This window comes from Protomyctophum bolini (genome assembly GCF_963924005.1).
Source record: "Protomyctophum bolini genome assembly, chromosome: 23".
Classification (NCBI taxonomy): Eukaryota; Metazoa; Chordata; class Actinopteri; order Myctophiformes; family Myctophidae; genus Protomyctophum; species Protomyctophum bolini.
Window position 1 is genome coordinate 10,811,533 of NC_137884.1, and position 25,850 is coordinate 10,837,382.

Genomic DNA, 25,850 nt, shown 5'->3' on the forward strand with positions numbered 1-25,850 from the left:
CACCAGCCACCAGATGATGAGATATATACATGGACACACACACACACACACACACACACACACACACACACACATTTATATTCTCACGGACACATCAAACACACAGACACGGCTGATCTCTACCCATCATCATCATCATCATCATCATGGTGTCTCTCCTCAGGTTTTTTGATGTCACTCCCCTGGGGCAGATTCTCAACAGGTTTTCAGCTGACACTAACATCATAGACCAGGTACTGGGAAATGTGTGCGACTGCGTGCGTGCGTGCGTGCCTGCGTGCGTGCGTGCGTGCGTCACTGTGTCTCAGCCCTAGGCTATTAACGTGATGATATGAATTGCTTTGTGTGTTATATTTGTCTTGCAAAATACAGAGCCAAGTAGTTGTATTTTTTCTGTCTTTATTCATCGTTTCTTTTGTTATTTATTAATTAAATAATTGTATGTGGCTCACTTTCTTTATCAACCCCCCTTCACTCACTGACACCATAATTTGTTTCTTTGTTTCTTCTTCTCATGCCATCTTCTTTCTCATTCTCCATCCCTCTCTCTCTCTCTCTCTCTCTCTATCTCTCTCTCTCTCTCCCCCTCATCTCCCCATCAGCACATCCCTCCTACATTAGAGTCGTTGACCCGGTCCACTCTGTTGTGTGTGTCGGCCATCGGGGTCATCGCCTCCATCACCCCCGTCTTCCTGGTCGCCCTGCTGCCACTGGGCGTGGCCTTCTACTTCATACAGAAGTACTTCCGGGTCGCCTCCAAGTGAGTCCCGCCCACTGTGCCCTCCGCTCTTCTCCTCTGGTGGCAGTAACACCTGTTGTTGTATGGTCACAATCACAGTGAGAATCAGTTTATGGAAAGGGTGGGGAGGGGAAAACCAACAAAAGTCCACCCTCACAACACCAGAGGGAGCTCCACAAATCACGTTCAACCCAGATTTGGCACGAACAAGGCTTTAAATACGTTCTCCTGCTATACCGCAAAAATGTGGAATGCCCTACCTACAGTCATAGAGAAGTGTGAGTCCCTACCCTCTAACAAAACCGCTCGAAATAAGCACTTACAGGTGGCTGCGATTCGGAACTGGCCCCCTGTACAAAGTCAGAGCAAAACTTTATTCGGAAAGAAAACACTAAGAAAGAGGAACATACATGAGTTATAAAGTGCTGTGTGTGTGTGTGTGTGTGTGTGTGTGTGTGTGTGTGTGTGTGTGTGTGCGTCTCTCTCTCTCTCTCTCTCTCTCTCTCTCTCTCTCTCTCTCTCTCAGGGACCTCCAGGATCTTGATGATTCTACTCAGCTTCCTCTGCTCTGCCACTTCTCTGAAACAGCTGAAGGTCTGACCACCATCAGAGCATTCAGGTACCACTCGCACACACACACACACACACACACACACACACACACATATGGAGGTAGGCTACTAGGGTTTCTGCTGGACAGTGACGCTTCACACTGCTTAGAATAGTGTTTGTGGTTTCCTGTGTGGAACAGCAGGTGAACTGCATAGACATAAAAAAGGCTCTGGGGCGTGTGTCTCCGCTGAAGGCAACATTTTCCCTAGATTCCTTGCGAAGCATAGCGGAATCAAAGCAGAATCTTGCATGTGTGTGTTGTGAACTTAATGTCTATGGTGAACTGTGTATGTGTGTGTTGTGAACTTAATATCGATGGTGAACTGTGTGTATTGTGAACTTAATATCTATGGTGAACTGTGTATGTGTGTGAACTTAATATCTATGGTGAACTGTGTATGTGTGTGTTGTGAACTTAATGTCTATGGTGAACTGTGTATGTGTGTGTTGTGAACTTGTGGCTTTCAGACACGAGGCTCGTTTCAAGCAGCGCATGTTGGAGCTTACAGACACCAACAACACAGCCTACCTGTTCCTCTCTACTGCCAACCGCTGGTTGGAGGTCAGAACGGTAGGGAACATTTGAACACATGTTTCCTATACAGAGATCCGTGTTGCATGTTGAGACTGAGAGCCCATGTTTGACATAGAAATAACTTTTTAACAGCTGTCTCTCTGTTTCTCTCTGTTTCTCTCTCTCTCTCTCTCTCTCTCTCTCTCTCCCTCCCTCTGCAGGACTACCTTGGTGCATTAATAGTGCTAACAGCAGCGGTAGCTTCGATTCATAGCTCTCCATATGCGGCGTGCTGTCCTGGCCTGGTGGGCTTAGGGCTCACCTATGCCCTCACTGTGAGTCTGTCGTTGTGTGTGTCTATCTATCAAAGTATGTCTGGCTATTTCCCTGTCTTTTGAAAATGATTTCCTCCGTTGTTCTCTTTAGTAAGACACTAACTATTTGAACTGGCTATTTTAGTCAGTCAGACAGACAGACACTATTTTAACTGGTTTTCTGCTAGGTGACTAACTATTTGAACTGTTACCTGCTAGGTGACTAACTATTTGAACTGGGTGGTGAGGAACCTGGCAGACCTGGAGGTCCAGATGGCTGCAGTGAAGAAGGTCAACAGCTTCCTCGGTACAGAGTCGGAGAACTACGAGGGATCCATGGGTAATTGAGTTATTTACGTTTACACGCATTTATATTATTAAGTCATTTAGACTTAGAGTAGACGACTGCTTGTGCACTACATTTTCACACTGTGAATAAATAGGAATAAAACACTGAACCGCTGCATAATGTAACAATGTACTTTTTTAACTAATAATAAAAAATAAAAAATAAATCTTATTTATACCTGCTCCTATCTATCATTCAAAAGAAAACATCAAATAATTGATGCTCTCTCTGTCCATTGGCTATACCAACCGATCACTTGATACCTTCCAACAAGCTTAGGATTTGTTTGTGATCTTGAAACAAAAAGTTTAGGACTTGGACGTTACTTGGGACATGCCTGTCTTGACTTGGGACTTGATTCGGGGCTTGAGCGCCAAAACTTTAGACTTACTTCATGCAAAACGGCGTCCCAGCTCTGCTCCTGTGCGACATTTCCAGTATGCGTCCGACGCATGGCCATACTAGGCAGTAGGCACGACATGTCATTAAATCAAGTGTTTGCAGCAGTGTTTGCTGCATAAGCATGTGAGACTTTAACAAGGTTCAACGAGCACTGATTTAAGACCCATTATGTGAGCTTGTAATGTCTTACTCTTCACTGTAATATCTGTAAGGACGCTAGCAGGGAAACACAGCAGCTATATCTGGAACTGTTATGATGGGGACCATATGGTTCCATATCGTCTGTCGATATCGTCTATAATACTTATAGGTTCAATATTTATAAATCTCACAGACACACTTAAAGGACCACTTCACCACTTTTCAACCTATCTTCATATAATAGGTCCTCACTAATAATCATGATAAAATGGCATACTCAGTCTGTGTCTCATATAGGAGGGCTGTGGGCAGTTTAGAAACCGTCCTCCCCCTGGCCAGCCGGGGCGCCTGATGGAGGGGAAAGGAACTGGTTGGAATAACGTGTTCCTTCCACGCGCTACGTCCAACCAGGGAAACTCCCCCCTGTCAGGTGTAAAGGAGCAACTTGGACACTCAGGCATGAAGGGAGCATGAGTTAAGTCCGTTGCTCTCCCCAGGTTGGCGGAGGGTGTGTAGAGCCCAGGATCACAGTAGATGATTGAAACAGGGGTGAAAAATGGGTTACAAAATCGTGGGATAAAAAATATATTAAAAAAGAAAAGAAACCGTCTTCCAGTGACATCATCATTAGGCAGATTTATTTTTAAACAAGATTTTTTTACAAAAATGTTTAGATTTTCATTATCGTGAGCATTGCAACTTTTCAGGACTAGAAAGCCTGCGGTTTCTATTAGCTTGTATTCCCCATCGATGATGAAGACGGTTTCTGAACTGCCCACAGCCCTCCTATGAGACACAGACCGAGTAGAAAAGAATTGCGCCATTTTTTCATGATTATTAGTGAGGACCTATTATATATGAAGATAGGTTGAAAAGTGGTGAAGTGGTCCTTTAAACACATTCCCTTTCAAAATGTTTCTAAGACAGTGGAAACGTGTTATAAGTAAGCTTGTACTAAGGAGGAAAAAACCCAGAACATAAGTGGAAAAATGGAGATACAATGTTTGTTCCCGACAGCAGCAACGACATGCTGGTGTTTATACAAGCCCAGACTATAAGATATACACTGCACACGTGGGTGATGCCATTGTTTTCTGCTTCCTTAATTGTCTTTCTCCCCTTACCGGTATTTTTCCATAACCTTTTTCGATTCCAAGGAATCCATGACTCTGTGAACGTAGAGGATGGATTATTTTCTTAGCGATTATTCAAATGTGTTAAAAATATATGATATCATGCACAAAGATGCTAACGCACACCAAAGTCCTTGTAGCAGTGCAGGCCCACGGGACAGAACTGAAGAGGGAATCTTGTGTCCGCACACGCTAATAGACAAAGTGCCAATATTTTATTCAGTACGCAGCAGATTAAGACATCATGAATCCAACGTTTCGGCGGTTAATTAAGCCCAGTCAGAAGGGAGTAGGGAAGTAGGGCTATTAGCGTGTGCGGCCACTTTCTTGTTTGTTCAAGATTCCCTCTTCAGAAATATAATAAAACATGAAAACATTTTGATTGATTATTATTAGTGATTAACCACTTACCGGTAACCGTAAGTCCTATTTTATTTATACTTAGAGCGAGAGTGCATGACCTCATAGAGCAGGGGTTCTCAACCTGTGGGTTGAGAAAGAACCCTTGGCTGAATGGCTGGAAAATGGAAATTGAGAGTTTACATAGTACACATAGTGCATGCATAAACTTTCCCATTGATTATAAAAAATGCTATTTTTCAATAGCTAAAGTATAACACAATGCTTAAAACACTAAAAGGGGTTTCCTGTCCTGAATGGGTTAATACTGTATTTACACTGTAGAACATTCAGTCATCTTCCACCTCCTTCCAGATACATCCGTGATTCCTGAGGATTGGCCCCAGCATGGGGAGATTAAGATCCAGGACCTGTGTGTTCGATACGACCCCTCACTCAAACCTGTCCTGAAGCACGTCAACGCGTACATCAAGCCTGGACAGAAGGTACTTACTAGGAGAGACCGCTAGAGAGAGAGAGAGAGATGTTTAACTTGCTATATTAGGTCTTTTTTATGTTTTGTTTAATTTTTATTTTTTTATAGAGGGACAGACAGGAATACTGGAGAACTCGGGTCGCCGACTGTTCTTCATCTTTGCCGAGATTTCTTCCCCTTTCGCCGACTCTTCATCACTTTCCGGTCCGAGTTCTGTCTGAGAACTCGGACGGAAAGTGACGAAGAGTCGCCGAAACGGGAAGAAATCTCGGCGCTGGAGCGCGCATCTAGCTACTGCATGATGATCATGCACGCTGATCAGACAGCAGATCAATAAAAGCATGCAAAAGCATGGACCGCTACTTTGCATTCATATTCATGTCATATTTACAGTACTACGGCCTTCACAGTGTGTGTGTGTGTGTGTGTGTGTGTGTGTGTGTGTGTGTGTGTGCCAGGAGGCGGTGTGTGTGGGTGTGCGCGCGCGCGCACAAAGTGACCTCACAATCTCCGATCATCTTAATATATTTATATACGCTCCAAAAAGCGTTCATATTTTGCGGGACAGACGGATGAGGAGCAGAAATGAAGCGCCAGCATATCGATCCATTTATCACCACGGAGAGCGCCCTGGATGAGGAGATACGAGTCATTCATGGGAGTCAATGACAAGCTAATAGTTGCACAGAGCATTAGCATACGGCAAGCGAAAAGCGAAATGCCAAAAAAACAAATAGGAATCATTCTGAATATTCTTATCTCGCCCCGTGTCGTTTGGACGTCGCTAGGACGTCCACAGACGAACGCACCTCTCGGTTCCAATCCTTATGACGTTTCCAGACGATTTATGTACTAAATGTGCGCGCGCGTGTGAGAGGCACGCTAAACTGTCAACACTTCTACACTTCATTAGCAGTATTATGTTTAATCACAACAACGTCACGTTTACTTTAGCTTAGCTCCTCAGTGTTAGCGTCTTCTGCATTGTTAGCGTTGCTATTCAGATGTAATTCAGTCAGGAAGTAGACAGCTATTTTTCTGGTTTGGGTTTGTTTTGGTTATCGTCGTTAGCACAGTAGATAACATTCAAAAACTTGCAGCTGCAGCTGCTGAAAGTGCCCCGAAACGTGGAGAATAAGCGTTGCTATTCAGATGTAATTCAGTCAGGAAGTAGACAGCTATTTTTCTGGTTTGGGTTTGTTTTGGTTATCGTCGTTAGCACAGTAGCTAACATTCAGAAACTTGCAGCTGCAGCTGCTGAAAGTGCCCCGAAACGTGGAGAATATTCGGCAGAATCTTAAGAAGATTCGCCGCGCGACGACTCTTCTTCAGATTCTGCCGAATATTCTCCACGGTTTGCCGACTTGTCTTGAGAAGTCGGCAAAAAGGGTAAATCCGCCGAGTGTTCTTGTTACCACAGACAGTAGGCTGACAGGGAATGGGGGAGAGAGATGGGGGGGGTGACATGCATTAAAGGCGGTCGGGATCGGGAGTCGAACTGCCAGACTTGGACTACCGGGCCAAGGTGCCTGGACCGCTGGGCCACGGCCCAGGCACTATACATTATACTTTACTCAAGAAAGAAACCCATACTACAAAATTATACTCACAAAATTGATTCAGAGTACACTTTCATAGTCCTATACTACATCCAAGTCTCCCATATTTGTACAACGTTTACCTTTGTACACTCTGACTTAGATGAACACTAAGAATTGTACAGTATACTAACTGCATGGTCACATCAATGAAAGGAGAGAGAGAGAGAGAGAGAGAGAGAGAGAGAGAGAGAGAGGTCTCACATCACACTGTCACCTTGTTGCTGAATAGCTTGGTCCTTTAGTCTCAGAGTGTGCAGTACCTCACACTATTCTGCCATCCAACACTCAGAGTTCAGCCTAGGGACTTCTATTTATTTCATGTCCATGTGTGAGCAATAACCTGAGCAGACACATTTTCTGTGTATACCAGTGGTTCCCAAACATGTTCATGTCAAGGACCCCCAAAATGATACTCATTAGCCTGAGAGTGTACAAATGGAACCAAATGGTTCCATTTGTACACTCTCAGAGTTACAGAACCATAAGGGTCCATTTGGTTACAAACTATCATTTATCTGGGGACCCCCTCAAGGACCCCTGGGGGTCCCCGGACCCCACTTTGGGAACCACTGGTGTATACTGTACGTAAGAACGAAGCCAGCGCTAATCCACCGGTGTCATTCCACGTGTGAGAGCAAACTTCACAAAAATATTTATTTTCATTTTTACAACCTTTGTGAGACACTGTAGTGTGGCAAAGCACGTCGTTCATTAAAAGGAAAAAGTATTGAGTTGCGGAGTTTCTGGCCGACAGTTACGACATGCTGATGCTGTGTATGTGATTCAAACGTGTTAAAACGCTACCACAACGTGTGTGACGCACGCGTCGCGTCAAGGCAAGGTGAAACGGATTGACACATAGCGAGCCAACGTCACCTGACACACGCGTAACATGACTGTGCCACCTGATCGTTGTCACGCCAGTGTTCCATTCGTCAGGGCGGCGTGACCGCCAGACGCCCTAGTAACCTTGTGTACTCTCTCTCTCTCTCTCTCTCTACCTCCAACGTTCCCTCGTTCCTCTAGGTGGGCATCTGCGGTCGGACCGGCAGTGGGAAGTCCTCGCTGTCCCTGGCCTTTTTCAACATGGTGGACATGTTTGAAGGTTGGTTTTGTCACTTGCACGCGCACGCACGCACGCACGCAATCACACACACACAAGATCTTGGTTTGCTTTAGTCTGTTTGTCTGTCTGTCTGGTTTGTCTCAATTTTGGTTTGTCTCAATTTCCAACTCCTTCCCGTTCCCTCGCGCGTTCGCCAGAGGTCTTTCCCTTATTCCTAAAAGATGGAAATAGAAATGCTATCCTACACTCTCTCATAGGGGACACCGCACAGGTAGAGATGGCTGCCATCTTTCAAAGAGGGGTCCTTCAAACGTTCAGACTAATGGAATCCATCGCAGTGTGGAGGACGTCAAAAACATTCACATAGATCATCTGACATCTGAGGCACTGCCGCCTTCAACTATTTATAATGAAGTCCATTTCCCGACAGACCTCACTTCACATTGTTTGAATGGATACGGATCATTGCTGTCGGGTGGAAACCTCATACGTCCAAAACTGTTACTTTTCAGGATTCAAATGAAAAAATAGCAGATCTACCAGCTGAAAACCGTTGAAATAACAGCGTCCCATTGAGACACAGTTTTGCTTTTGTGTTACACTGTGTTGTGGCCATTTTGTTGGTTCCAAACATTTCTACCATAGTCAACAAACCCACTGATGCACTCAGGGATTAAGGATGTACGCAGACATAAGAAACAGATTGTCCACAGGTTCAATGTCTTTTTGGTTTGCATTTACTTTCCAAAGTGCAGTGAATGATACATTACAAACAGGCACATCTTCTCTTCCTTGTTATGGCATGATCTCTGTTCTGTCGGTCAGGTAAAAACCATTTGTCCACCAGGTGCATGCCGCTCCCCAATCACCCAGGCCTACTTATACCCTCTGTCAAGCAATTAGGCCTGGGGAGGCGTGCCCCTGTTGTCCAAACAATAATTAAATTATAACCCATCAAACTAAAGCCCAATAATGCCAAATAGCTACAACAATTGTGATTAATAATAATAATAATAAGTAGACATACATAAACAGTGAGGATGGCTTCTACACTCCCCCCTAATTGTGCACAGTATGGACACAATTACTAAATACATTTCAAAGAAGCCAAACACAAAATACATTATTCAAGGTATGTGGTATGTGTGTTGTATTTAAGCTTGACTGAATCTTCTTTGTTGAAACTGCAAAAAAAAAAGAAAGGGAAAGATGGAGAAAAGAAAGGTCAAAGCTCTCAATGGTCTGGAGAAGTCTTGATGTAGCCCTCAAGCCACCACAGGAAGCAAAGCAGGTCGTTGTCCCTTTCCTTTGGCACATCATCCTCCTCTTTCTGCTCTCGCTTCTCCTGGGCAGGCCTTTTGTTCCTTTTCTTTCGGTTCCTATGCCATCTTCCTTTCTTCATCTGTTTCTTCTTCTCTTTCTTGCCACCTTGTTGGTCATGGTCAGATGTAATTGTAGTTTCCTTCATGGTGCCATTTGTCTTTCCACCACTGGCTTTCTGTAATGGGGTGGGACGCCTTTCTCCACAGAGTGGCTTTATCACCTTTCTTCTCAGCCTCCTCACAGCAGCTGATTCAGCCAAACTGCTGATCATGGCACCCTGCTTGCAGTTTTCTTCTCCCTCAGATATCTGTCCATATTCTTCCGCTTCAGATATGACGCTGAAAGATGAGGAGCCGCCCGTCTCCACAGCCATCTCATTCTCACCGTCCTCCCCGTCCTCTTCTGCAGGGTCGGTCAGCTTTTCCTGTCGGGTTTCTTTCAGCTGCAGAGTGTTCTCCAGAGCCTGAGGGGTCGTCGGCTTGGAGAACCTCGTCTCCTCTCCTCCCTGCCATGTCTCTCTGCCATCCTCTCCTAGGGGTGTCTCTTCTACCACCACAACATATGTGGCCAAACTGCTGTCTCTGTGCTCCCTCTCCATCTCTCGTGCCACCCACTTTTGCGCGATATTTTCTATTTCCTTTCGACTGAGCTCTGGAGGGTCTTCCCCCCACCAGTCTTCTACGGGTTGTAGCCATAGAGGTTGTAGCGCAGCATCGCTTCCTGCTCTTGTGACATCCGAGTCTGACATTGCAATTCCCTTTTTACCACACATAAAGTGCAGAGCAATATAGCGAAAGATCAATTAAATAAGGCAGTGCAAAACAGGCGTGTCACTAATAAAAGTCCAGCAGTGACGAAAACAAAAATCATAATGGACGTCAGTGCAGCAATGGCCAGCAAACAAGTCACCAATAAAAGTTAAGCAGTGGAAAAACACGAAAATAAAATAACTCCAATAGTTATTGCTGTTTTCCTATACAGCTTTTAAATTCGGTGTCCACTACATACCAGGCTACTAAAATTGATTAGTCTTTGTTGCTGTTGCGTCCACTTCCATTGAGTTTGTTATTTCAGTCCCAGAATGTCCAAATCCTGGTTCGAGTCCTCTTAAGTTACTTTGAAACCCAATATTCCAACATCGAAATCCAATAGGACCAGGTTTTTACTATGTTGTGGCCATTTTGTTGGTTCCAAACATTTCTACCATAGTCAACAAACCCACTGATGCACTCAGGGATTAAGGATGTACGCAGACATAAGAAACAGATTGTCCACAGGTTCAATGTCTTTTTGGTTTGCATTTACTTTCCAAAGTGCAGTGAATGATACATTACAAACAGGCACATCTTCTCTTCCTTGTTATGGCATGATCTCTGTTCTGTCTGTCAGGTAAAAACCATTTGTCCACCAGGTGCATGCCGCTCCCCAATCACCCAGGCCTACTTATACCCTCTGTCAAGCAATTAGGCCTGGGGAGGCGTGCCCCTGTTGTCCAAACAATAATTAAATTATAACCCATCAAACTAAAGCCCAATAATGCCAAATAGCTACAACAATTGTGATTAATAATAATAATAATAAGTAGACATACATAAACAGTGAGGATGGCTTCTACACACTGTACACATAAAATATGTTCTGCCCAACAGCGACAAAATGTCCTGGTACAGTATATCTTGGTATTCCAAGATACATTTAATATAATAATATTTTTTTAGGTAAGGATTTTAGGTTACGATTTCTTAGTTTTTCATCAGGAATTCATAAAAGCCCACAATTATATCCAGCTTTCAATTTGGCAGCGACGTATGCGACTCAACCACTCTCCATCCAATAGTTTGATACAAGGCCATGACTTTGTTTAGGAATGAATGGAGGACTGAGCCTTTAACCTGGACATTAAGGGCTTAATATCAACAAGAGAGAGGGCAGAGACTGCTCGTTGAAGGCGTATAAGAAGCATAAACACTCTCTCAGCCGAGTGTTGACCAGGATTAGCTGCAGCGTTGTCTAAAAACGCCTGTGTGTCTAAATGTATCCTCAGCCAATACTTCCTGTGTTTACATAGCACAGGCACCTTGGGCCTTGGCTCACTCTGATGATGTCATATTGAGAGCAGACGCACTCTCGACAGCCACTCTGTTCTTCTGGCATGTTTAGGTTTGATTAAACAGAAACGCTCTCTGCGGTCTTAATAGTGCATACTTTATACCAATGTATTTTGGTGTGTGTGTGTGTGTGTGTGTGTGTGTGTGTGTGTGTGTGTGTGTGTGTGTGTGTGTGTGTGTGTGTGTGTGCGTGTGTGCGTGTGCGTGTGCGTGTGCAAGACCCAGCCACTGTTAGTTTCATGCTACCTTACACATCCAACCAGCCTTCTGTTCAGTATCAGCTTTACAACTTATTCCCAATTATATCCTATATTAATATTATTTTATGGGAAGAGCCTAGCAGATACAGAGATGTCCATATATGGGCATTTCAGTCGGATCGGCGCAAGTAATATACCTCTAGTAATATAAAAAAACAGGATCGCAGTTTTCTCTCTCTCTTTCTCTCTCTCTCTCTCTCTCTGTCTCTGAAGTGTTTATGTCTAATAATTACTCTTGTGAGTTGCTCCACTACCTTGCTTATCTTGAGGGGTCAACATCAACGGTTTAATCACCCAAAACTCCAATGATTTACTCCACATATGAGGTCTGCCTACTGTACCACTGTTTCTGTTTCACACAACCCACTTTTTAAATCAGCCGTAGACATATGGACATTGTTGCCCTCTTTGGCAGGGCTGGAGATCAGGGTCAAAGACCATCTAATGGTCTTTGACCACTTCCAACATGACACGTCCGTTTTGGGCATGCCATTGTACGCGAAACTTTTAATCTAACTTAATAATGTAAATCTAGCCGATCCAGAAGCTCACAATGCATGATCGTGAGCTTGAAGATCGGCCGTGCAACGCCAAAGTGAGCGGTTAAGGAACAGAAGCGAAGCTCAAAACATTGTTTGCCTCTCATAACCCTCTGTCATCCACCATTTGGTAGAAGAGACCTTTTTTTCTGTCCACGTTTATGTTTTTCTTTCCTTTTTTCTCTCTCCCTGGCTGTCAGCTGAAGTTCAAGAGCTCACCCAGACTTCTATAAACACTTGAACCTTAGCACTCCTATCCTGGGAGTGGACATTCAATGAGAAATTGCAGCTCTAATAGATCATCAGTTTTTTTGCAAAGATACCGGTATTTGTAGATGGGGGGGGGGGGGGGGGGGGGGGGATGTAGGAGGCTTAATAGATCCCTGGGATATTCCAATCAGCTGAATTTGGCTGACGGACCCAGTAAATAACTCTTATGATACGGAAACATTATAGGTATAAGTGGTTACACGCTCTCAATTCCAAATATTGTCAAAGTATTTTACAGCACCCACTTTGAGAAACGTCAAACCTGCACCTGTGTGTTTAACACAATCTGATTTGCCTGGAGTGGAATGTTCGTTTAAATAAACATGCTCTGATTGGCTGTCATGTTAAGTGGTCAAACGAGCACACTTTTGACATTTTGAAGTGGGGCACCTGATCCAGAAAGGTTGAGAACCATAGTTCACGCAAATATTAATTACTCACCCCATGCATGGAGACTTAAATTCATGGATGTTTGAACATTAATTCAAGTCTGCATGGGGTGAGTAATCTATAGGACAAAAGTCATTTTGGAGGTGAACTATCTACCTCGTTAGACAAGACTCCATTCTTAATTATTTTTCTGTCATGTCTGTATGTCATGTACCAGTCATGTAAACAGTGTGTGCTTCTGCTAATAATACTAAAGTGCGTGTATTGAGTGTGTGTATTGTGTGTATAAACTTCTTCTCTTAAAGTGAATGAGGATGGTGCTTAGGCTAACTTATTTTATACTAACAGCTAGCAGCAGAGAAATAATTAAGTGTCTACAATTGGTACATGTACAGTAGGAGTCAGTTTTTGGATTGTTGTGTGTATAAACTTCTTCTCTTAAAGTGAATGAGGATGGTGCATAGGCTAACTTAATTTATACTAACAGCTAGCAGCAGAGAAATAATTAAGTGTCTACAATTGGTACATTTACAGTAGGAGTCAGCTTTTAGATTTTTTAGATTGTGTATTGTGGGGCATAACAAAAAATTATGTCATTCTTGCGCCTAATGTATCTCTCTTGTCTGTCCGACCGACCGACATCCCGTGCGAGACTGACCGACATGGTCGGCGGCATTTTGATCTCGCTATCCTCACAAACATATTCAGACATGGTCGAACTTGAAGAAAAAAAAACAACTGGTGAATGTATTTCTTTACTTGGAATCAACAGTGTGTCTGAACACTGATAGCCCAGTTCGTAATTGTTATATCATTGTTTACGTGCTAGAATATTCAGCCAAGATTACAAATTCTTTCCGAACACACACACGCATGCACGCACGCACAGACACACACACACACACACACACACACACACACACACACACACACACACACACCACACACGCACTTGTGCATGCACGCAGGCTCACAGTACAGCTGTGGGGGCGTTCTACTATCAGTACATTTGTTTTGACAAGGCTGACCTTATAAAGTCAAGAAAGAGAAAAAGGAACAGAATTCTGTGTTAAGATAACACTCTGTAACAGAATGACTTTATGATACATTATCCAGCTATGGAGCACGACTCTGGACGTTCACACACAAGATGTGATAAGATGATGTCATGTTCAGTTTGGAAATAACACTTTAACACAGTCTAAATAAACTGTAAACCACATTAACCGACCGTCCCTATTCTAGGCATGTCATAATGCACTAACATTCTGCGCAATGACCTCTATGCACACAGAATAACTCTTCCTACTTCCTGGCCCCTTCCCTACTTCATTCACAGGTGTTACCGAGGATACTAATTAAGGCTCTGTTCCATTTAGTGTGCAGTGGTTCTCAAACTGTTTAATTTCAAGGACCCTCATAATTCTGAGAGTGTACAAATGGAACCAAATGGACCCGTAAGGGTCCTCATCTGAAATGCTTTGGGCCAGAGAACCCCAGAAGAGAATATTATATATATATATATATATATATATTTGTGTCCCCAAAAATCTAAATGATCCCAAAAGAAGATGTACAAGCTCGCAGCACGGCACAAAGTGACACGCTGTGAGCTTGTAGATCTGCTATTTTTGAATAGACAACATATAAATGGATGAAGTGGTTAAGATAATTGTGATGCTATAACAGTGATGCCCCCCCCCCCCACGTCGCCAACCTGTGTGTGTGTGTGTGTGTGTGTGTGTGTGTGTGCGTGTGTGTGTGCGTGTGCGCAGGGAAGATCATCATAGATGGGATAGACATCTGTAAGATGCCTCTGCAGACCCTCCGGTCTCGACTCTCCATCATCCTGCAAGACCCTGTGCTGTTCAGTGGAACCATACGGTACCCACAAGCATGCACACATGCAGACAGACAGCGTCATATCTGTTAAATCAATGATTTCCGATGGTTCACAAGTAATCCCTGTGAACCATCTGTCCACCAACCTCTTGCAATATTATAAATATTTGGTAATCACAAGATTTTAATGATAGTATAAGAACATTATAAACATTGATGGCACGCTGTGTTGTATCCTTATTTTCATCTGAGGTGGGTAAAATCAATCTCTCTTTATTTGGTCCCTGGTCGTGGAACGACCTACATAATAAGTCATTAGGAAAGGCAATGGATTTTGTGTTCTTTTTAGATTACTGTGTTTCATGCTGTTTTAATTCAAAAGATATGGCACCAGGAACAGTTAACCTGTGGTAATATAATCAGGCTAATTGATGTCATTCCTGCTCCTGCCCACTCCCATTGACTTTTCATTGCCGTCCCGTGACAAATCCCGGGATTAATAAATGTTTTAATCCCATCCTGCGGGAATCCCACGGGGCCCGCGGGATGTTTGGAACCGCTGAGTTAATTCACTGTAAAACTTTAAACTTTAAAAAGGGCTTTGGACTCAAATGACTTGTCACTGGAAGACACCCGACCAGCTCCCAGCTGGGAGGTTTATAACCCAGCAGGACACTGGAGGTCACTACTAGGACATCACCTCTCTCTCTCTTTGTCTCTTTCCCCCTCCCTTCATCTCTCTCCTGTCTCTGACTCTCTCTCTCGCTCTCTCTCTCTCGCCCTCTCTTTCTCTCTTTCCCCCTCCCTTCATCTCTCTCCTGTCTCTGACTCTCTCTCTCTCTTTCTCTCTTTCCCCCTCCCTTCATCTCTCTCCTGTCTCTGACTCTCTCTCTCTCTCTCTCTCTCTCTCTCTCTCTCTCTCTCTCTCTCATTCTCACACATGCACAGTACAACACACACACACACAGCCCCAGAGTCTGTTTGAAGTTCGGAACGAACGATAAAGTGTGTTTATTATGAAAGACAAAGAGCATGTGCAGTTTGTTTAAACAAATACACTTCTCAAGACGATGGAGAGAGAGAGAGAGAGAGAGAGAGGGAGAGAGGGAGAGAGAGAGAGAACCAGTTTCAGACTCACTCAACATATAAACAAGACAGTTACAGTAGAGCAGAAGGGAGACATGGAGTACTGTCGAATGCAATCAATGTTGCATTTATATTGAAATTAGGGGTTCAGAGTCTTGCTCAAGGTCACTTCGACACTAACTCTGGGTGAGCCCGGGATCGAACTGGGAACCTGCTGCCCTGTATGCATTTAACATGGACAATTGCACATATCTCTGTCGCCAAATACAAACAATAAAACACAAACTACAGTGAAATAAAACAAAAATGTTGCCTGGTACAAAATATTTTTATAAATATTATATTTATATATATAGCCAAATGGGGGTCCTTGACATGTAAATGTTTACAGTAGGAGTGCATTCGTGTAGTGAGAATGTTTACAGTAGGAGTGCATTCATGTAGTGAGAATGCAAAGTGACACACACACACGCTTATGCACTAACTCCCTCCCGCTGACTGCGTTCCAGGTTTAACCTGGACCCAGAGAGGACATGTACAGACGACAGACTGTGGGAGGCGCTAGAGATCGCTCAGCTGAAGAACATGGTGAAGGCTCTGCCTGGGGGTCTGGGTATGTCACCCGCACACACTTCACACAAACCAATAGGTCGCATTGTCCAACTTTGGGTAGCCTTAGTGGGACCAATAAGATTCTTGTCGACTAAATGTACTGTACACTTGATTTTGCGCCGACAAAACTATATTTTGGCAGGCCTTGATGGTTAATTCTGAACAAACTTGCAAACGTGTGTGTGTGTGTGTGTGTGTGTGTGTGGTGTGTGTGTGTGTTCAGACGCGGTGGTGACAGAGGGCGGGGAGAACTTCAGTGTGGGTCAGAGGCAGCTGTTCTGTCTGGCCAGAGCCTTCTGCAGGAAGAGCAGCATCCTCATCATGGACGAGGCCACTGCTTCTATAGACATGGCTACGGTGAGTGTGTGTGTGTAGATCTGCTACTTTTGAATTTGAATGCTCAACAGTCACTGTTTTGGACATATGCGATTTCCTACCCGACCCGACAATAATATGAACACATATGCAGAAAAAACATCACAGAACTTCACAGTTTCTGTAAAGTTTCAGGTGCTGTAAAGGTTTGTGTTCTGGAAGGTTCTGGTTTTAACCTTCCTAGTCCAAATGAGCCTTAATATAACATTGACATTATTTGGTGTGCCTTTGTGTCAGGTGTCCATATAACAAACTGTACTTGGACCACTTTTCACTAGCATGCTGTGGTCTGTTCTGTTCTGTTCATATTGTTCTGTTCCGTTCTGTTCATAGTGTTCATAATGTTCTGTTCCCTTCTGTTCATAGTGTTCTGTTCCCTTCTGTTCATAGTGTTTGGCCTTTGTTTCCTTACAGGAGAACATCCTACAGAAGGTGGTGATGACAGCGTTCGCTGACAGAACAGTTGTTACTATTGCAGTAAGTCCTCCTTCGTATTTGCCTATTTGGTCCAGAACGTTCTCTGTTTGTCATTGTGACACATGTCCCCTTATAACAAAATACATACATAAATGGATGCACCTGGGACGTATCCTCAGTGATGTATCCCAAGGTCATCGGGGTTTCGGGTTTCGCAACATCATACCCCTCACTCAGGTGACCCAGCCGGGAGTGATCAAGTCCCGACTTACGTCCCAGTAGCTACCCTCGATAAGTCCCATTAGGGAAAAACAAGGGCCACACAATCCATTCCTCCTGAACTACTCTGCCGGGACTGGGAGGTACCATTCTGGCACATGGAAGGACTAGGCTCTGTGGGTTGACACCTGTCTGGGCCCCTCCTACGTCTCACCAGGTCCACTCCTGCTCTCACCAGGTCAGGCCCTGTGCGTTGCACCAGACTCCCAGCACCAGGCACTTTATTCAGGAATGGTGGATTCTCAAGCCCCAAAGGTTCTGATGGGGGACATAGTTGGGGTGAATTTCTCAGTAACTGTGACAGCGTAACAGCCTTTTCTAATTCTCTTCTGTGCAGTTTTAGTGAATTAAATACTTGGGAGATCAGAGAAGTAATATTCATATTAACCTTCTCAGCGGTTACAAGCTTTCGGCAGGTCAAATCTACCCTGTGTTAATAATATTTCCTGTCAGGCACTCGGGTGTCACAGGTTTAAAGTTCCTCCCCACGACTACCAAGACTGGGTTCCAGTTGCCTCCGGCTTAGATGGGCATGTGTAGGCCAGTACATTTCTGGAAGATTGTGTGGCTTGTGACGATCGGGTCCAATATTTGGTTCAGTGACCATGGGGCTAATGAATGGTTCAGAAGCTGTGTTCACGTTAACTCTACCATTGGAAATCCTGCTTCCAGTCTCCTATAAAGGTGGCCCTGTCCCAGATTTTCAGAAGGTGGCATACCCATTTCCTGTTCCAGTTCACTTTCACATTTGTTTTAGTAGCCGGTTTGAACCGGAAACACATACGACAGCTTCAATGTGTATGTTTCCAGTTCAAATCTGTTGCTGAGCCAATCGCTATATGGGGAACTAACCAGTTTGGGTATGCCGCCTTCTGAGAACTTGGGGCTACAGTTATGCACAGAGCTTATTGTCCATACGGGTATCGGATGCCGGGCGGTGAGAGAGATCTCTGTCGCTACACTAGTGACTCCTACGCCAGTGGTAGGCAACACGGCCCGTGGTCCGCCATATTTTGTAAATAATTTCACTGTCAACTTTCCTCTTGAGAAAACGTCTCTCAGCCTGTGTGTTCTGCCCCACCATCTTTGTCTTTGAAAGAGTTTGGCCCGAGACCAACCCCTGTCCTACACGTTGGCCGGGGGCGCCTGAGAGTGTAACTGGGAAGTGTGGCATGTTCATCCACATGCATACAGTAATTACACCCTCCCAGATAAACTCCTCTGGGAAGAAACAGCTGCATATCTGTCGGAGGAGACATGTGCTTGTCTCTACAGTACACCCTCCCACACGATCAACTGTAGTGGTTAGCAGTGACAGGGAATACACAGTGTGTGTGTGTGCGGGGCAGAATTGGGAATTGGCATAAAAAGGATAAAACAAAGATTGTCAAAAATGTATTTCCTGTGTAATCGTGAAACTTGAGATATTTGAAAACAACTGGACCCCTGCATTGTAGTCAGTGTTTCAATTTGAAAATCATTGAAACAGTCTATATAAAATAATAATGGTGTCTTTAGGTAGATGCACTCCTCTAGCCAAGAGGACTGGTTCTCTGCATCTCTCTTTCTCACACCTCCATGCCTTAAAAGCGCCCTCCCCTTGTATTCTCCTGCAAACATTATTGCAACATTATTTTCCATTGCTACACTATAAAGCCCCGAGTGTGAATTAAACTCTGAGAGTGTTAAAAGAGAAATTGACCATTCCTTGCAGGTTAAATTGGGCACTCGGGTGTTTACAGTGATGTGTGTTTTCCTAGCTGAACTTTCCAGATGCATTTGTTATCTGAATGCAGACTTGATCTTCCTGCTCGCTTCCATCACTTATCTGCCCTCCTTTCCCTCCCTTTCTCCTTTCTATCTCTCTTTCTCTCTGTGGTTCTGGGGTTCTCTCTCCCTCATTCCTTGGTCTCTCTTTCTCCTCTTTGCTCCCTCCATCTTTCTCCTTTTCCTCTCCGTCTGTGTGTCTGTCCATCTGTCTGTCTGTCTGTCTGTCTGCGTGCGTGTGTGCGTGCTGCGTCCATGCAGCACCTGGTGTCCTCCATCCTGGAGGCAGAGCAGGTGCTGGTGTTCTCCTCTGGGATCTTGGTGGAGTGTGACTCCGGTTCCAACCTGCTGGCCCAGGAGGACAGTCTCTTTAGTGTGCTAGTGAGGACTCACAAGTAGACCCGGACTGGACTGACAGGCCCATTCTGGTTCACATCGGCTCCAATCCAGCTTTGGTCTTTTGTACTTTGGTCCTACTTTTCCTCTCTCTGTCTTTTTCTGTATTTCTCTCCCCCCTCTCCCTCTTTCTCTGTCTCCCCCACTCACCTAGTCTCTTTCCCTCTCTCTCTCTCTCTCTCTCTCTCTCTCTCTCTCTCTATCGCACCCCCCCCCTCTCTTTCCCTCTCTCTTGCTTGGTTCTGGAGGTGTGGGTCAGGGTGTGAGTTTGGGTCCGGGTCTGCGGAGGCCTCACTGCCACTGACAGCCCAGCTGGTACTGCAGAAACATCCATCTATACTGCATGCTGCCCGTGCAAGCATATCGACACTGGCGGGCGAAAACCTTCTGTATCATGTTACTTTCATGGGTGTCATGGAAAAGAAGCACAAAATGGCCAATCTACAAGCTCTCAATGTGTCACATCTCTGTGTGGGTTTTCTAAGCATCGAAAGGTATTAACAAGAGCTGTGACTAAATGATAACTACAATGGATCCATTGGAATCCAGGTTATTCTTTTTTTGACATTTCCTGAAAAGTAACGTTTTTGGACATATAAGGTTTCCACCCGACAGCGGCGATATGTATGATGCCTAATTGCCTATACAGCATCATCCACTGTGTTTTCAAATTGTTCTATTTGGGATTTATTTTCCTATAGTTATGCATTATTATTTGTTTCGTGTCATTGGTGTAATTTTGGACGATACATTTGATTGTAAAAATGTAAATTATCCAGCTGATCTACCACATTTTAGGGAACATTGCAACACACACACACACACACACACACACATGCACACGCATGTCGGCATCCGTCCCGAAAATCCAGTATGGGTTGGGCTCCGCTCTAGTAGTCTACAATGTTACTTTAGTTTAACCTGAAATAGTTTAACATTTTAAGTACTGTAATTTCCGGGCTATAAGCCGCTACTTTTTCCCCATGCTTTGAACCCTGTGGCCTATTCAACGGTGCAGCTAATCTATGGATTTGTACAGCTAACTAATCTCTATGACCGGTCCACGTCCACCTGTGGCTTACTGTATAGTCCAGTGCAGCTTGTACTGTATGTGTACACATTTGTTTTTTTCCCTAAATTTAGCTGGTGTGGCTTATATTCAGGTACGCTTTATAGTCCGGACATTACGGTATAAACACATAGTGTAATCTAAAATTAATGTTGTTTAACCTACATTAAAGTGTGTGTAACTGGACCACATTGCTCATACTAGTGTTCATAGTAACATAATCTAAAATATAATTTCTTTGTTTTTTCCCGTCTTGAAATAACTGCCCTGTGTTTTTGTGCATGACTCCGTCGATGTGTTGGTCTTCTTCTTGGACATACTGTAACCACTTCAACCCTACTGTATGCTTAGTTGACTGGCATCACCAGGGCTCTATACTAGGCCAACTAGTGTTTCCCTCTAAAGTCTAAACCTGAGTCTTTGCTGAAAATAGCCGACCAATCGTGAATTTTAATCAAATGTTTGCTACAGAATAAGGACACTATTTAAAGATCTGTAAGCCTCGAACAAAGCAAACTCTGAGCGTGACAAATCATGATTGTAATTATGTAATTATTTGTTCGGCCCAAAATAGTGTTTGTTGTCATGATTTGTCACGATCCGAGTTGGCTTTGTTCGAGACTTACAGATCTTAAAATAAATACTTTTTGAAATGTCTATGCGAAAAACGCATGGGGAATTATTTCCTGGGCCTGTCGTCGTCGCTCTATAGGCTTCAAGTGGTTAAAATAAATCGGAACAACATGCTAAATAAAATGCATGACTGTGGATATGCTCGTGTTGTCCGTGGCCTTGACGACCTGCGTGTAACTTGTGTTGTGTCCGTTCGTTGTGTCCTCAGCACCGCGTCCACACCATCCTGACCGCCGACCTGGTCATCGTCATGAAGCGCGGCAACATCCTGGAATACGACAAGCCTGAGACTCTGCTGAGCCAGGAGGACGGCCTGTTCGCCTCCTTCGTCAGAGCCGACATGTAGTAGTGCTTCATGCACCGCTGGTTCCCCAAAACACTGGGCCGGGAAAGGTTGAATTATTATTATTTCAAAATGTTTTCAAAAACACATTCTCAATTTTTTTTATCTCATGAATTAAGAGCACATTCAATGATATTTTTCAGTAATTTCACAAACATATAAAAGACAATTCAAAGAAATTCCATAAATTAGAAAACAAATGTTTAAGTAGTAGTAAAAAATTGCCGATCTACAAGCTCACAACGTGGTGCCAACCACTGTATGCACCGTCAGCCCGCCAGCACACAGTGTCTTAACCAGTGTGTCCAGTCCCTCGCAACTTGGCGGTTGCTCGGTGGAGAGGTTGAGTAATTTTAGGTCGACTCGTGTGTCTCCGGATTAGAGCAGGGTAGTCCTGTAAGCTAAAAGTTGAGGGAGCACTTCACCCCTTTTCAAGAATGTCTTCATACAATTGGTCCTCGCGAAAGGCTATGTTATACGATGGAACCAGTTACTCACTCTGCGTCTCATTGGCCGCGAGCTGTGGACAGTTCAGAAATCTGCCTACCATTAACATTCTCGATGTGGGTTCCAACTTCCAAGCTAGCGTATTGGAAACTACAGCCTTTCTCTATCTGGGAAGTTCAGCATGGTGAAATATAAGTAATTTTTCTTGCATTAATATGTAATAATGAGATAAGAGTTATTACCACAGATGATGTCCTCAGATAGATAGAAATGGTAGCACCATCTTATAATGCATTAGTGAGGACCACTTACATGAAGATAGGTTGAAAATGGGTGTACACAGATTATCACTTATTTATCAAGGTGTCAATCAGTTTACACATAGATCAGTCACATTAATTCATTCATTCAATCATTCATTCGTTCGTTCGTTCATTCATTCATTCAATCAGTTAATCGACTGCTTCTTAGAGCTCACATACCGGTATTGATGAACTGTTAAGCATCAGTCAGTCTGCCAATGAATCAATCAATTCAGTTCATAAACTGATCAATCGTTATGGCAGCGTTTCAATCAATATGTTAATCAACAGATAGATTACTTGACCAGGGTTTTAATATTTTACTAAACTGCCATCATGTATGCAAAATTGATTGATTGGTGAGTTGGTTGGCTGACTGATTGTTTAATTGGTGTAAAAACTGGGTCCTGTAAGGATCTTTTTAGTAGAGTAGAATTTCATAAAGCATTTAATTTTGTTGTTTGACAGTATGTTTCAGTTAATATACTATATGAATCCATTGTATTATTCCTCATCACTTGTATCTAAGCAATAACAACCTTTTTGCTGCAGACCAGGGTGTAGAATTGCATAACTGTTTCTCTCACGGAAAACACAGTGAATACTTAAATGCTATTACTTTAGGCCCTGGTCTGAATGCTTATAAGTTTATATGAATGCCATGCCATAGAATACAAATGGATAGAACTGACCTTTTAATTGAAGTCAACCACAAACAAGGGACTACTACATGTTGGTAATACTACAGTATCCGGCTGTGTAGACTTCCATGGCGATATGTCTATGGTCACACTAGGACTTGAATGGGTCTGGCCTGACTGGCGGCCATGTTTGACGTACCATGCAAAGTGCCCTGCTCAGACATGACTGGGACCAGTCTTTGCCTCTTTGGTGCACCCTGTTCTGTCAATTGTGTTTCTATGGCGGTTACATTTAGTGCAAACACTGTAGGACGTCGCAGGCGTGATAAAACGCCATGCAGCGAGCCCTCTGTCTGTCTGTGGTCATGCGTTGCTGAATTCATACTTGGGGACAGTTGGACACCAGAACTTTGCTCCCGTCAGGAGAGGTGCAGTGGCTTAGGGGTGCAGCAGTTAACTTAAACCCTATAGGGTTGACGGGAGTCCCTCAGGGCTCGATACTACTATCGTTTCTGTTCTGTGATATTGTAGGGAAAGCTTTCGCTGAAAATAGCCGATCGACTCTGGGGTTTAAGTTAAGTGGTTAATCGAACTAATCCATTTAAGTGATCATGAACATAATGTATTAAATAATAGCTTTTCCAAAATAGTGCTGCTCAATTAAGGGCTCAAAGTTCAGACAATGTGCATGATTTCATCCTGCTCTCTGGGCCTTCTGAGGCATTTCTCTGAAAAGATGCAACCTCCAGAGAACCTACTGTATCTCTTCGAGGGAGTGGTGTCACTGTCCCAAGTGTAGGTACCTTATATAGGATATAGTTATTTTGCATATCAGTGACATTTTTTAAACAATGACTTTGTACTCTTTAGCTCTATAGCCTATATGCCAAATGGATTTTTTAAATGAATGCTTTATTGTGTTCTCCAGAGCCGTGCTAGTGTCATATCTGTTTGAAATGTTTGTCTCGTCTCAAGAAACAGTGGCATCTTCAGCGTTACGTTATGGTTTATTTTTTACTCTCAGATCCTGGAGAATGCACACTATATAATGTTCATATACTGTACATAATGTCGTAGTGTACTCATACACTAGTGGTCATACATACTGTGCACCACTGGTTCTCCAAGTGGGGTCCAGGGCTCCCAGGTGCCGTCAGGGGGTTCCAGGGGGTCCCCTGCAGCAAAACCAGGAGCAGTTTAAAATACATATTTCTTTGGCTATTCAAAAATAGCCCGATCTACAATCCTCACAATGCATCGCAATATTCAACGTTTTTTTGGGGATAAATCTCGTATAGGGGTCCCTCCTCCCTGGCACAAAATATTTTCATTATTTTAATTTACATATCAATTTTGCTGTACACATACACACACTGCAAGCTATAGCACCAGTACCTGTATCATTTCCTTTGACAATTATCTTAATTCTCTTCTCTGTCGTCCGCCTGCTATAGCTGTAACTTCTGTTCTAAATTGTTTATGAATGAGGTGGCTGCCATCGTGCTCTTCCATCTTCATTCAGCTTCCTGTTCCCTGGCCATGGTACAATACATACATACAAAAGTTTACCATTTAAGTTTACCATTGCATTGCACCTGTGTGTGTGTGTGTGTGTGTGTGTGTGTGTGTGTGTGTGTGTGTGGTGTGTGTGTGTGTGTGTGTGTGTGTGTGTGTGGTTGGTTTCATTTTATGCTCTCAACAGTTAAATTATTGTTAAACATCTCCATTACTTAATTTACAAGAAATCTACATCATTAGGCTAGGGAATATGGAAGAATTGTTAGTTTGATCAACGTTTGCCTGTTATCTCTCCTAATGATATACCACATCAATACAGCATGGCATTTTGGACAAAATCTTAGCCAACGACAACAACATATTCTTGGGTCTGAGAGGCTAAATCTCGTCAAATGGTGGTCCGTGGCTCAGACGGTGAATACATAGTGGGCCTTGACATGAAAAGGGTTGAAAACCACTGCTGGTATATCCTCCACAAACTGGGCAGTATTGCCTTTTCCACCTAATGCAACTCTTTCATATATAAGCATAAAATAAATATGCAACAATATGTAACAATGTGTCTGGACACATTCTTCTGTCTTGTTTGTATATGAGATTCTGTTTTAGACTCGAGTGGTTACTTAATACGAATTGTTAACTGTTTTGGGTGATGGTGGTGGACAAAACCTTTAACAACTGAAATGCAATGTCCTTTATGATTAATCGAAAGAATGGGTTTGATCACTTCAATGCAAAGAAAGGTGCTGGAACTTTTACAATTTCAGCATCGTTTATGGTATAGCTTTAGATAATCGGATCATTAGAGCTGGACATGTATGTATGGTCAATTCTATCAATACTGCCACAAGTTTACAAAACATTATTTTGTCTTGCCCATCTACATGTTAAAGCTATATGCATTGTGCCAAATAACATTATTATATTCAATTTAAGTTTATTTTTCCTATCAAGAAGGCGCTTTTTGCTTCTGAGAATGCAGTTGAATTGAATAGCCTAATAATCTCCACAAGCACATGCTTGTTTTTTTCTGCAACTGTTTTATTATAAGTTTGTGTTTGTCTTAAGTGTACATAATATAGTAGGCTGTGGAGCCCATCATTTCTAAAAGCATTAGGCCATTACACCAAAACAAGTGTGCCTATTTGTTTTCTTTTTTTACACTTGAAATGATAATAAAATGGTTTAGAGTAAAGATTTGTTTTTGGTATTCATTCATGGAGCAAAATATAAATAATACAGATGTACATTAATTTACTCTGAAATTCTGAATGCACTATTCTATTCTGATACAGTGCATTCAGAATTTATCTCTGGAGTTGGTCTATCGAAATACTATATATTGCTAAATGGCGCCATCTGCTGACCATGCCCTAAAATTGAGTAGTATTATATTGCATTGCAGCAGCATACCCCTGGGCCCATGGAAGTACCGCGGTAGGCTACTTTATACAAACAAACATGTAATGAATATGAATTCATGAATACGAATTAACATATTATTATTACAACTTCTTTTAGATGTAT

General features: G+C 43.2%; 1 protein-coding gene across 4 annotated transcripts in view; it reads left to right on the plus strand.

Annotated features, from left to right (window-relative positions):
* The window catches only part of abcc9 (ATP-binding cassette, sub-family C (CFTR/MRP), member 9), a 78,882-nt gene extending 53,364 nt beyond the window's left edge, over nt 1–25,518 (plus strand). For 2 of the 4 annotated variants that reach the window (XR_013963624.1, XR_013963625.1), the window contains 14 exons: nt 164–233; nt 603–760; nt 1,266–1,358; nt 1,820–1,922; nt 2,087–2,200; nt 2,399–2,519; nt 4,919–5,049; nt 7,667–7,745; nt 14,372–14,480; nt 16,034–16,137; nt 16,360–16,493; nt 16,926–16,988; nt 19,236–19,685; nt 21,281–21,417. Coding sequence is in view for 2 of the 4 variants with exons in the window: in XM_080757948.1 (XP_080614074.1) it covers nt 164–233; nt 603–760; nt 1,266–1,358; nt 1,820–1,922; nt 2,087–2,200; nt 2,399–2,519; nt 4,919–5,049; nt 7,667–7,745; nt 14,372–14,480; nt 16,034–16,137; nt 16,360–16,493; nt 16,926–16,988; nt 21,281–21,418 (1,417 nt within the window). In the remaining 2 variants the exon portion in view is untranslated. Of the gene's footprint in view, nt 1–163; nt 234–602; nt 761–1,265; nt 1,359–1,819; nt 1,923–2,086; nt 2,201–2,398; nt 2,520–4,918; nt 5,050–7,666; nt 7,746–14,371; nt 14,481–16,033; nt 16,138–16,359; nt 16,494–16,925; nt 16,989–19,235; nt 19,686–21,280 lie in introns of all 4 variants that reach the window. The other 2 variants (XM_080757948.1, XM_080757949.1) reach the window with 1 other exon arrangement.
* The last annotated feature ends 332 nt before the right edge of the window (nt 25,519–25,850 follow it).